The sequence below is a fragment of the Quercus lobata genome, chromosome 10 (genome assembly GCF_001633185.2).
Source record: "Quercus lobata isolate SW786 chromosome 10, ValleyOak3.0 Primary Assembly, whole genome shotgun sequence".
Classification (NCBI taxonomy): domain Eukaryota; kingdom Viridiplantae; phylum Streptophyta; class Magnoliopsida; order Fagales; family Fagaceae; genus Quercus; species Quercus lobata.
This window is the reverse complement of record NC_044913.1, coordinates 65,149,284-65,162,491: the sequence shown is the minus strand read 5'-3', so window position 1 is coordinate 65,162,491 and position 13,208 is coordinate 65,149,284. Positions and strand designations below refer to the sequence as shown.

At 33.0% G+C, this 13,208-nt stretch overlaps 1 protein-coding gene and 1 long non-coding RNA gene across 3 annotated transcripts; both read right to left on the bottom strand.

Moving 5' to 3' along the window:
• Positions 1 to 2,672: 2,672 nt before the first annotated feature.
• On the bottom strand, positions 2,673 to 4,112 carry LOC115962512. The gene is made up of 2 exons (XM_031081363.1): positions 3,296 to 4,112; positions 2,673 to 2,919 (listed from the first exon to the last, which is right to left on the bottom strand). Exons 1-2 carry the CDS (start codon positions 3,540 to 3,542, stop codon positions 2,783 to 2,785), a joined length of 384 nt encoding a protein of 127 aa, XP_030937223.1. The 5' UTR covers positions 3,543 to 4,112; the 3' UTR covers positions 2,673 to 2,782.
• A 3,707-nt stretch (positions 4,113 to 7,819) lies between these two features.
• Positions 7,820 to 12,303, bottom strand: LOC115963024. 2 transcript variants are annotated; one of them, XR_004085670.1, is made up of 4 exons: positions 11,940 to 12,303; positions 10,574 to 10,635; positions 8,235 to 8,335; positions 7,820 to 8,095 (listed from the first exon to the last, which is right to left on the bottom strand). It is a non-coding gene; the product is annotated as an uncharacterized LOC115963024 (long non-coding RNA). The 2 variants fall into 2 exon arrangements; XR_004085669.1 differs by having other exon boundaries at positions 7,820 to 8,092.
• Between the last annotated feature and the right edge of the window lie 905 nt (positions 12,304 to 13,208).

The following is a 13,208-nucleotide window of genomic DNA, read 5'->3' as shown; positions in this document are numbered from 1 at the left end:
AAGTAAGAAGGAGTTTTATGAACTCTAGTCGATTTTTTGGGTGGAATAGAGGATGCAGTAGTGATTGGAATAGGAAAAGAATTTTATGAATGAAGGTGTGTATCAGTGGAAGGAGGAATCTATGAGGAAATGCACTCTACAGAATTAGTGCAATCTACAGTAGTGCAATCTGCAGCAATTGCAATATTTGTAGCAGGTGCAGTATCTGCATCAGTGGTAGTATCTGCTATAGGTGAATTAGGGTTGAGTGGAATAGGAGTATGTTCATCAAGCAAGGGAGTAGGTAATACGGATAAGGAAACAGAATCAGAACAAGTGTCAAAAGGGTTGTTAAGGTCCAAAATATCACAATATTGTATCAAAGCCCAAAACAATACAAAAACATTGAAATCTAAGAGCCATTTGGGCTTTCAAGGAAAGGGTAAGGCCCAAATTCATTAAAAGTTAATAGGAAGGGACCTAAGCCCAAAGGTCAGGGCAAGCTTTGGGCCTTACGAAACAAAGAAGGAAAAGCTCAGCCCAACTCTTATGGGAAAAAATTGTTGGGAATCCAAGGAGAAAAACTGAACCAGGATACCTGGGGATTCCCAGAAGCCTAGGATCCTCAGGATATGCAACAGAGCCAGGTTAAGATTGAGACATCTCAAGGGAGCATGCTTAGGAACACAAAGAACAAGAACAGATGTGTCCCATTAGCCACCCAATAATGCAGGAAAGGAGTAGAAGACTTGGGAACCAGCAACTCATGAATAAGGGTCTGGTACCTTGGGGAATCCAAGAAGATGCACCATGAAGGAAGGTGGTTGGGAATCTTTCAACTTGATAGAAAGGAATCTGCCCATTTAGGGAAAAGGAAAAAAGGCAAAACAGCCAAAAGGTGGGTATAAAAAAAAGTGGTGTCTAGAAGTCTTGAAAAGAAAGATTAGAAGTCAGCCCTTTAGGACCTCCCAGAACGGGAAAGTCAGCTAGGGGCTTTTGAAGAGGGAATCTCAAAAGAGGGAAATAGTGAGAAAATGAGGAAGGGTCCAGCCACTAATGTTGTTGACACAACATTGGTTCTGATATCCAGGGTAGCAAATGTAGGGAAATGATGGTACACCAAAAACCCTAAAGTGGCACTATAAAAGGAGTGGGAGTCAACAATGAAATTCATTTAGCAACAGTGAATCAGGGGGAAAAGATTCTTTAGAAAACTCTTTTGATGTTCAAAAGGAGAGAAAAGAGGAAAAACACCGTCCGAGATCCTAAAACAGCCACTAGAGAATACACTTTGATTCAAAGGGATTCAAACTTCTTAAGTCTTGGAAGCCTAAGGAGTTATCCAAGTCTGTGATTTTTGAACTTATTTGGCCCTTGTAACATATCCTAGTGCAAAAAGAGCACGATGTATTAAAAACTTAAAAAAATAATAAATCATTTCTTACTATCCTAAGGATCCCTAACGTTTATTTCACTTTTCATTTTACTTATATCATTCTTTATTGTCCCTTGCTATACAATACATGTATATTTTCTATGTGTTAGTATGTATATTGTAAGATCCACGCTTTGTGCACAACTTGGTTCAAAATTAGCCCAACTTAGTTGCGGTGAACCAAGCCCAATCCCTTAAACATAAAGCATTGGGCCCAAGATCCTTGTTTCTACTTGGGCCCATGTGCTGTAAAAAAAAAAAAAAGAACCCACAAGGGTCAATGGACTGTGAAGGAACTTGAGATTGAAAGGGAAATATAGACTCATGAAACTATACATTTCTTGATATAAACACTGAATGAGTGTGAATATCCATAACTTTGTAACCTTTAACACCAAAAGGATATTCTAAGAATACACATTTGGTGTCCGTTTGGAATAGCTTGTTTAGCTGATATTGAAAACTTTCTATAGAACGTGTAGAAAAATGTTAAAAAATAAGCTGAATAGTACAGTGGAACTCATGAATAGTATCAAAAAGTGTAGTGAGACCCATGAATAATATCAAAAAGTGCGGTAGGACCTATGAATAGTAGTAAAAATAAGCTGAAAGTGGAGATAAGCTGAAAAATTCTGCTCATCCCAAATGCACACTTGGTGGCTCTTGGAGAGAATTTGTCTTTGTGATGTGCTAGAGTAGAAACATAGCAAAGGCATCCAAACACTTTAAGATGTGAAAAAGAGGAAAGGTGACCAAAAAGAACCTCATAAGGAGTTTTGTTAGAAAGTACAGAAGAAGGCAACCTATTGATGAGATAAACTACTATAAGAACACAATCACCCTCGTACTCTAAAGGAATGTTTGATTGAAATTTAAGTGCTCTAGCCACATTGAGAATGTGTTGGTGTTTCCTTTCTACAATAGAATTTTGTTGAGGAGTTGCAACACAACTCAAATGATGTATTATACCCTTGGACTTAAAGAAATCCCTCATCAAAAACTCTGTCTCATTATCTGTTCTTATGCATTTTATCCTTTTGTTGAACTGTGTTTCAACCAAAGCATAGAATTAAGATAACAACAACTGAGTTTCTGATTTGGCCTTTAACAAATAGATCCAAGTGCATCTAGAAAAATCATCAACTATTGTAAGAAATTTTTTGTAACCATCCACAGTAGGAGCAGAGAAAGGACCCCATAAATCACAATGAATAAGATCAAAAGGAAATTCAGAGATGCGATTGCTAGAAGTAAAAGGTAACCTCTTTTGCTTAGCTATTAAACAAATGTCACAATGAGCAGTTTTATTACACTATACAAAAGGTTCAACTTTATTTAAAAGATCAAGTTTTCCATTTGAAGGATGCCCTAATCTAAAATGCCAAAGATCAGATTGAGTACAAACAGATTGACAAATGGAATAAGCCGAAACAGAATGTAATGTCTTGAACTTGTTATCCAGCAGATACAGTCCATTTTGCTCTCTACCCAGACCAATCGTGCTCCTGAGAGCAAGATCCAAAATAATGCAAAATGAACCAAGAAAAATGAGGCAACAAGTCATTGATTTGTTAAGATGACTAACATAATTAAGATTGAAAGTAAAGGAAGGGACACACAACATATTAGTGAGAATTAAAGTTTCAGTGAGATGTACTGTTCCAATATGAGTCACTAAAATCTTTTCACCATTAGGTAAGTAAACATAGGAATTAGACACACAAGTGATGGAGCTAAAAATTGAAACATAATGGACCATATGATCAATGGCTCCTGTATCAATGATCCAATCTGTGTTTTCAAAGGCTGATCTATTTACCACTTCTGTAATTAAAATAGTGGCATTTAGAATCAAGAAAGAGGATGAACAAAAGGACTTACCTGAAAAATTATTTAGATAATTGGATAAAGAAGCACTCAATGCTAAAGGTTGAGAAATACTTGCTCCAGCAGTGATTACAGTAGCTACCTGCTGAGGAGCCATGTGTTGAGAAGATTCACCAACAGATTGTGAATTCAAGAAAGCAAGAAGCTGCTCACATTGTGATTTAGAAATTGGACATTGCGGAGATGAGGTAATTGTATCTTCATTGGTTTGGATGGAAATAGGATTCCCAAAACCTGACATCTAGTTGCAAGAAACTTGATTTGCCATGGATTTGTTCTTAAACTTAAATCCTGGTGGGAAACCAATAAGCTTATAGCATTTATCAGCAATATGTCCTACCTTTCCATAGTAAGTACAAATTGGTCCTTCCTTCTTAGAATTACCCTTACCACCATAACTGTTCTTGGAACCAGATCTTACATTAGAGTAGAGTGTTGTGGCTTCAATAGGATGAGTAGAGTGTTGTGGCTTCAATAGGATGAGCCACAACAAAACTGGTGAATTCACCATTTTTTAAGCTTCTTTGCTTCTCTTCTTGCAAAATCAAAGAGAGAACCTTATTGATATCAAGTAAAGGCTCATATAATAGAATCTGTCCACGGATTGTAGAATAAGAATCATTCAATCCCATCAGAAACCTCATCACCAGATCACGATCATTAAGATCTGTGGAGATTCTTTGAGCTCCACAAGTACAAGGACACTTGCAAACTGGAACAGATTGATAATTGGCTAATTCATCAACCAAAGCTTTAAACATTGTGTAGTATTCTTCAACAAGACATCCACAAGCTTGGGCCTAAAAATGGATCACTGGCCCAATTCAAGTTTGGACTTCTCTGATTGTGAGAGTTTTTTTTTTCTTAATACACTAAAGAAAGAAAGAAAGAGAAACAAAACAACAAGGGAAGCTCATCAATCCCCTAAACCTTTGCAAGAACAGGAAAAATGAAATAGTGTCAAAAGCCCTTGCTTTCTTGTCCAAGTTCTAAGAATGCCAAAGCATTCAAAAGCATAGCGTCCCATTATGCTTTCACCACGCATTAATCACATGTCTAATCCAATTTAACATTATACGTTCAAAAATTATATATTCCTTTTCCATACCACACAGAAGAGTTAATTACCATTAAATATAGTTAACTTGACTCTTTAGTCTTTACAAATAATAATAGTAATAATAATAGTAATAATAATAATAATAAATAAATAAAGGGGAAATGCTAACGAATGCCCTTAGGGCATTGGTTAATAATCCATTTAACAAAAGTTTTTATGGGAAAAGAAAAAGAAAAAAAAAACAATTAATTTTTTGACAACTTTTTTTATTTTCCATAAAAGTGGTATCAAAACTTTCTTAAAATGGATTGTTAACCAATGCCCTAAGAGCACTCATTAGCACGACCCAGTTAACTTGACTATTTTTTTTTTTTTTTTTTTTTAATTTTTATAAACAAGTTAACTTGACTAATTATAAAGATAAGGTCACTGAAACAGAGGTGGGCTATTGGGCTTCGTGGTATACCCAACATTTCTTGAGACTAACCATCATGGATGATACTGGGTCCACGTTGATGTTAGAGCCATGTAGAATACTTGGTCTTCATACAATTTAAGCACTAACAGTGTGGTAAACACCCCCGGTTGTTATTTTACAATCCAAGGCCCACTTCATCCGAATTTGTATTCTTAAAAAAATTTGTCACCTTGTTATAGGAGTACTAGTATCCGAGGATGCATATCAGTGTCTATTTTATACCCTAAAAACCTACTTGATCTATCTTACCATCTCATTTTATAACTTATCCAACATCACAATTTCTATTTTTACATGCAATTTATTAAAATAATATAAACTACAACATTAAATAATTTAAAAAAATTCAATTCTCTCTCTTCTCTACATCTTAAAAACTCACTTTATCTATAAAATAATATATTCTTTTTACATCCTAAACTACAGTTGGTATAAAAAAAATACAAACCCACCCCTAGATGTGTGTGATTTTTGGCTTATTTTAGTTGCTAAAATAGTAACTAGGGGGTTTTTACACCCTCTAAATGCTAATGCTTAGCATCCAGAGATGCAAAAAAAATGTCTATTATACATTTTCAAAACTTACTTTATCTATTTTACCATCCCATTTTACAACTCATCCAAAATCACAGTTTCTATTTTTACATACAACTCATTAAAAAAATATAAATTATACCAACAAATAATATAAACAAATCAATTCTCTCTCTTCTCTCTCTTCCCTCTTTTCCTCTCTTCCTCTCTCACTCCATTAAAATATAATTTTTTATTTTTACAACCCATGAACAGTAGGGTTATATATATACAACCTTACTTTTCACAAATGGTATAAATTTTTAGATACCCACTCCTAAATGTAGCATGTTTTTAAGGGTTTAGGTGGTAAAATAGCAACTGGGGAGAGGGAGAGGGGGGGGGGGGGGGTTTGCACCCCCAATGCTAGTGCTATTGCCCATGGGTTGTAAAGAAAAAAATAATTTTTTAATCTTGTGGTTGTGGGTGAAGAGAAAAAGAGAGAGAGAGAGAGAGAGAGAGAAATATTTATTATTATTTTATTAGGTAGTTTATATTATTTTAATGGGTTGTATGTAAAAATAAGAACTGAAATGTTGGATGAGTTGTGAAATGAGTTGGTAAAATAGATAAAGTAGTGTCTGAGGATGTGAAATAGTATTTTTTTTTTGCATTCCTGGATGCTAGTGCTCTAATGCTCTAAGGTTGCATATATGCAACCTTATCACTTGACTTTGTCTTTTTCTACCTGTTTAAGGGTGAGTTTGGCTTAACTTTTTGAAAATTGTAATTTTTAAAAAAGTTATGGTTTTAAAAAGTACATTATGAAATTGTGTTTTTTTTTTTTTAAATGATTATGTTAATGGTTGCAATTAGGGCAATTGTTAATTGACTATTTTAAGAAAGTTTTAATACTACTTTAATAGGAAATATAAAAACTGTTAATAAAGTCTGTTGTTTTTATTTATTTTCATAAAAAGTTTCTAAAAATATTTTTTAAACCAATACCCTTAGGACATTTATTAATGTTTCCATTTAAAAAAAACATAATGTTTAGTAAAAATGGTAAAAAGTGCTTTTTGAAAAAAATGGTTGTTTGGTAAGTACTTATCAAAATTACGATATATATATATATATATCAAGGAATTCTTTAGACTTGTGTTCTTTTATTATTTTATTTTATTTTTTTAGAATTCATACTTGTGGATTTACCTTCTTCATAATAATAATAATAATAATAATAATAATAATAATAATAATTATTATTATTATTATTAAAGATTTCATGTTAATAATAAATGACTCTTTACCACTCACACACTAGCACACTACAATTAAGGCAAAAAAGAAAAAATTATACAATAGTATGTAAACTTATATTTTTTCCTTTTAAATTTTTGTAATTTAAAATTTAATTAGTGGGGGGTGGGAGCTCGAAGAGAAGAAACCATCAACAGGATTCACCTGACGTATAATTGGACCCAATTGTTCATCAAATTAGGCCCAACCCAATCAGGACAATCAAAGTGCTAGGTGGATCAGGGAAAGCAAGGAAGGCAATCCACCCGAAGAGATAAGCCATAAAGGCTATGAGATTGGAAACTTCCAGATAAAGCATCTATCATCTCTGCATTTAATGCATAGCACCAACTTAGCCTGCCGCATTAATGGTAGAATAATCCCAGCCTGAACAGTGCCCTCACAGCCTATAACTTACTTTACCACCACTAGCAAGGTAGTGATGGGATAAGTATCCAAAGAAAGATTAATAGCTCTCCAAGTGGAAGGTTGGGATGCAATTTGAATGGCTATAAATAGGAAGGAAGGTCATGCTTGTGGGGGGATCAAAAAAATTGGAGAGAGAAATAAAGAGAGAAAAAGAATTGTATTTCTTAAGAACAAGTGATCCTCGGCTAGCCCGAGGAATGAAATAAATAATAATCTTTCTTTTCCTACTAAGTTTCTATCAAGTATTATCATTTTAGCTAATCCCATTCCTTTAGTTATCAAGCCGTAGTTGCAAGGACACAATGTGTTGGCCTTAACTCCCCATCTCTACAAATTAGTTGTATTGGGCCTCTATCCTTGCCCAATCTTAGCAAGTTGGGCTTAGATTTAAGAAACCGCCCCCTACATAATCTTTAAAATTCTATTTACATCAGTGCAGGTCTTCCATATATATATATATATATATATATATATATATATATACCTAGATGCAAGTCTTCCACATTACATAAATCCCAAACCCCGAAAACTTTTTCTTTTTCCTTTTCTCTTCTCCTTTTTCTCATCCATTGTTCACTTCTTCCTTATACTCTTTTCTCTTTTCCTTTTCACTTCTTACCTAGTTACCTCCACACATAGCCACGCAGGTCTCTTCCTCGCTCTCTCGAACATGTATTACAAAAGTAATCCTTTTGCAAAATGAAATAAATATTAGAGAGAGCAATAGCATCAGTGGGTGTAAAATGCAAAAAGTGCAAAAATTTACACAATATAGCATAAAATAGATGCACATTAGAGCTTGTAAAGGTTTGTAAATATCCAAACTTGCTACAATAACTGTATATATATATATATATACATGGGTTACTATAGCTTTGAATATTCTTTTTTTAATAGTTTTTCTCTCTCCCTTCTCTCTCTTCTCCATCAATTCTCTCGCTCTTCGATCCCCCTGACTCTCTTCCATCTCTATCTCCTCCATACAAATCATCAAATCCAGACAAAGAAGAAGCTGCTATAGCAGTAGCAGGAAAAAAAAAAAAAAAAGAAGCAATGGCAGCAACAACAGAAGAATAAGTAGCGGCAACAATAGCAAAAGAAGAAGTAACAATAGCAATAGATGAAGGAAATGTAGGTCTAACCATGGAGGTTACCCTTTGTAGTGGTCATGTGAGCTTCAGCCATGACGAGGTCCAGCCATGGAAGTAGAGAGCTGAGAGATGAAAGAGAGCATTTGAGAGATGAGAGAGAATGTCTGAGAGATGAAAGAGACTGTGAGAAGAAATATATATAAAAATAATAATAAGAAATAAATAAAAATGATTATTTAAATAAAAAGGAGTATATAATAGATAGTCTAATGTGAGTGTTTTGTAAGAGTGACTGTGTAAAATAGAAAAAGTAGGTTTTTATGCTAAAATAGACAGAAAATTTTACACATACTGATGCTAATGCTTGCTCTAACTGGGAAGAAACTACTTCCTATTTCTATGTTGCTTTGACATGTTTGTATTGTGAGTATGTTGTGTTTGATTTTGAATTTTCTAGGCTTTTGTTTGATTTTGAATTTGCTAGGTTTGTATTTCTTAATTTAATTAAAATTTTTTGTTGTTGTTGTTGGTTTTTGGCTATAGTGGCATTTTGAAACGCTGCTATAGCCTTTTTTTTTTTTTTAATATAAAAAAAAGGGCTATAGTAGTGTTTTAAAAACGCCACTATAGGGTATGAACCAATTGTGGCATTTTAAAACATTGCTATAGCCTAATTAAAAAAAAAAAAATGGCCTAGTCACAGTACAATAGTAATGTTTGTAACCACCACTATAGAAAACATCACTATTGTCACGCCCCAAACCCGATACTTGGATTTGTGACCATGACCAGCATGCTAATATCAAGCCTAAACCTGATATTAACAAGAACTAACTTAACTTTTACAAAACTTTTACCATAAGCTTCCCTCTTACTTTTCATCATTGTTTCCTTACTTAAATGATATAATTTTTCACTTGATATTCAGAGCATCTACATTGTACTCAAAGATTGACATAATCTACTAGTTGTTCAAATTCGAAATTTCACATGATACATTTCTTAATATTTTAAGGTATACACTTTCATTAGATCCTAAAATACACAATACTACAAAGCTAAACATCAAAATTGTTAATTTAGGATCTATACTTTTAAAACTAAAACCAGCTCCTTCCAAAACTCGACTAAGGCTCCCTCTACTCCAAAGTAAAACCTGTTGACTGAAAGAGTGGAAGAGGTGAGCTACATAGCTCAGTAAAGGTAAGATATATGAGAATTTAATAAGGATGCATGTAAAACAAATCATTTCATTCTATAAATATTCAGATAAAAGAACATCTTTTCATGCATAGTATTTTATACTATTCATAATAATAACTTATACGCTCTTCATAGGAAAATAATTGTTCTCCCTTTTCTTATCATAATAAAATTACCAAAACCTTTCGGATTTAATTTTCTTTCATTTCTTATAAAGTCACCAAATATAATATTGATTGTTTAAAATCAATATATATGTATCCTCATTACAAAATAATCATTTTAACTTAAATCAGATAATTGGTAACTTTGTCTTAGACTAGAAACATCTTGTCAAATAAGAAAACTTTCCTTTATAAACTTCTTCTCATAAAATACTATAACTTTTATAGTCATAAAACTTAACGTTTCATAAGAACAGATATCTGATAACTTTTTAACATAAACTTGTACTTTCATCAGAAACTTTATCTTTAAAGCATAACAAAACTTCAAAAACTTTTATCTTTAAAGAACAACTTTTCTTTTCATCATAAACTTCTTTTCATGAGAGCTTTTAACTTTTCATAATGCATTTAAACAAAACCATTCTCTTATGATTAATAATATAATATAGCTGTTCATAAATAACTTATTGGTTAGTCCATATCTGATAAGTCTGTACTTATTTGGGAGGCTTCTAGCACTGCGGTGCTAGGCATCCAGCATTCCCCACAATGCCAGGTATTCCCAGGATCACATCATCATAGATATCTTTCAACCATGAGGGTAGGTTGGCTTCCTCCACAAGTTGGCCGTAACCGACAAGGGTGAGTACAACATACCTAGTCCCACTTAATGGCCAATCATATAACATTTTCTATGGAAAGCTAGTAGTTAACTCCTACTGACAGAGTTCAGATCACCAGAGGACATAACCCGAAAACATTTCATACTTATACATCTTTCTGAAATTCATAGTTTGCGTTACATTTCATAATAAAAACATTTCTATTGTTTTCTTTAAACATCATGTTCATGGAATTAGTAATAGTATCAATATGCTTAAATCATATACATAGGGTTTCGAAAGCTCACGAACATATCTTTGTCTAAAACATGCTTATATACCATACCTCTAAAAAAAAACCCTTTTAATGCATCGTATACTTTAAAATAACCTCATGACTTACTAAATGCCCATATAACTTATCCCTTACCTGAAAGCAGAGGAACTGAAAGCCTATAGTCGAAGAAGCTTAGACTTGGGTACTGGTAACACCTAAACCAAAATCAAAGTTTATTATTATCCATTACTCCTTATCATAAACTTACACATTCATCTCAAAGCCTATCTCTCATAATCAATGAAATCCTAATCCCATCTCAAAGAGGTTCCCACAAACATATAATGCACACATCAACAAATGATGTACCAAACTAAGGGAAAACCAACATTCTCATATTAATATCATATCTCTATAAGAGCCAACTTCCTTTCAAAAGGTGCTTTGAAATTAGGGCATTAATGCATGCATAAACATAAAATCCTTTAAGCACGGTCACGTAACCATACACTCATAAGGCAACATATAGCATGTTGAACAAAACAGCTTCATAAATACAACCGTCGCATGGTTTAGAACCTCTCCTTTGAGTACTAAACCTCAAACCAAGTTACATAAAATTAATCTATGATCTAGACATGCTAAAAGATAAGAATATTAAATTATAGCTCAAACATTCACCTTAGCTTTAAAATTAAATCCTCAAAGTCAGGTGTATCATATGTTGTCACTGCTCATTTCAGCAGCATATGCCCCATTTGTAAAATACAAATGGGCTGTCCGTACACATCCAAATGTTATGTAATTTTACAGAACCACTCCCTTGTATGTCTAGTATATACCATAAAAATTTTGGAGTCAAAACATAAAACCATGATTTATTAAAAATCATACAAGAAAATGTGTTCAAATCTGTCATGACAGAATTTCATGTAACTTAGAAATTAAACCATTATTTTTATATTGATCCAAATGCCGTGAGACCAATTCAATAACAACCACAAGTGTCTTAGGTTTCATAGGAATTATCCCTAGCATCCAAATTCACTATATACAATTTAATACATAATTTACCATGTGTAAACACAGAATCTGTCACAGTGACAGCTTTGTAACATTTTCTTGTAAATTCACAAACAATTATCAAACGATGGTATTTTCATATGAGAATTTTTATACACTCATTATACATGTTAGAAAACACTTATATATAGTCATTTAACCATTTAGAGCAAAAATACACACAAAAAAAATCCCAGCAGTAGCATCAAAAGTACTCATCCTAACTTTTTCTTACTTCTTTAACCATATATAATCCTTAATTAGTAAAAACCCTAATCTACCTTCCACAAACCATCAACACAATTTCAAAACTTCTTAAAACAGCATATATATATATATATATATATATATAAACTTATAAGTTCATGATTTCCTAATTTTATGAACCACAAATACCATTACTAAAATTCCTTGAAGAAATCATGTATTCTAGGATAAGAGTAGCTAGAACCCTTACCAAGTTTCAGGTTCTTAAGGGGAAAATAGGAATAGAATCACTCTTGCATGAAAGGATTTCCCTTTCCTAGTGGCTAGACCCGAAAGTGTGAGAGGTAGAGAGCTTGAGAGAGTTTTCTTTGAGTTTTCTAGTTTCTTTGAGAGAATATGAAGAGAAATGAGATAGAGCTTCAACTTTCTTTTGGTGTGTGAACCCGTGGACTTGAGAGAAGACTCAAGAGAGCTTCCTAGCTCTTTCCTTAAGAGAAAAGAGAGAAAAGTGAAGTGAGAATTTCAGATTTTTCTTGGACCCGTGGGAATAGAGAGGGAGAGAGAGCTTCTTGGAATTCTAGTTACTTTGAAAAGTCAAGGAAGGGATGAGTTGGAGCTTGTTCATTGCATGGCCAGCCAAGTCTTGGTCTATGGGTTTATCAACATGCATGGTACATTGATATTACTTGTGTTGAATTCCCATTGGTTGCATGTGTGGGTGGAATTACAACTATAACATCCCATGCATCATACTTATTTAAAACACCACTAACTATGCATCTAATAACTTAAACCGCTTAATATAATTTTGTTCATACTTAGTATATATTTATAATACAATAGCCATTAATTATTTATAATCTTTACAATTCTCATTTAATAGCATTATAAAATAATATGCTTATTAAATATTCTTATATTAATTATAAAAAGAAAGTGGCTTAAAATAGTAATTAACCAAGTTGGGTTGGAGTGTTACAACTATAACCCAAATGAGTTTATAGAGGCATTTTTAGGACCTATAGTGACGTTTGTGAAACGCCACTATAGGTCTAGTTTTTTTGTAGTATACATATATTAAAACAGCTAGCACTCTTTTGTTTTAATTAAGGACGCTTAAATTAGATATAAAAATTGGAAGATGATTGATGTGTTCATTTACGATCCGATAAGTTTTGTTAATATAAATAATATTATAGACATATGTTTGAAACAAAAAAGAAAATGTTATTGTAGTACTAGCTAGTAACATGTGGTATGTATGAATATGATATTGACATGGATACAAAATTGTCAAATACTTAACAATAAATAAAGAAAATGGGAAAAACGAGTAAAATGGAAAGACAAAGTGTTCATGTTCATGCATGAATATGCATTTCTTTTTCAAATGAACCGTGCGAAGTCCGTGTGAGAGAGGTGAGAACGTTGACAGACGGGAAAGTTGGGAACAGATCCTTCTAATGATAACTGTCCACATAATAATTTCTACGCGCACTACAAAAAACGCGCGTTTCCA

Bases quoted from the DNA above. Each gene is read 5' to 3' on its own strand.
- LOC115962512 (XM_031081363.1), bottom strand. From the start codon at position 3,542: ATGTCAGGTTTTGGGAATCCTATTTCCATCCAAACCAATGAAGATACA. The intron at 2,920-3,295 runs GTAAGTCCTTTT...TCTTGCTCTCAG, and splicing joins TTATCTAAATAATTTTTCAG to GAGCACGATTGGTCTGGGTA.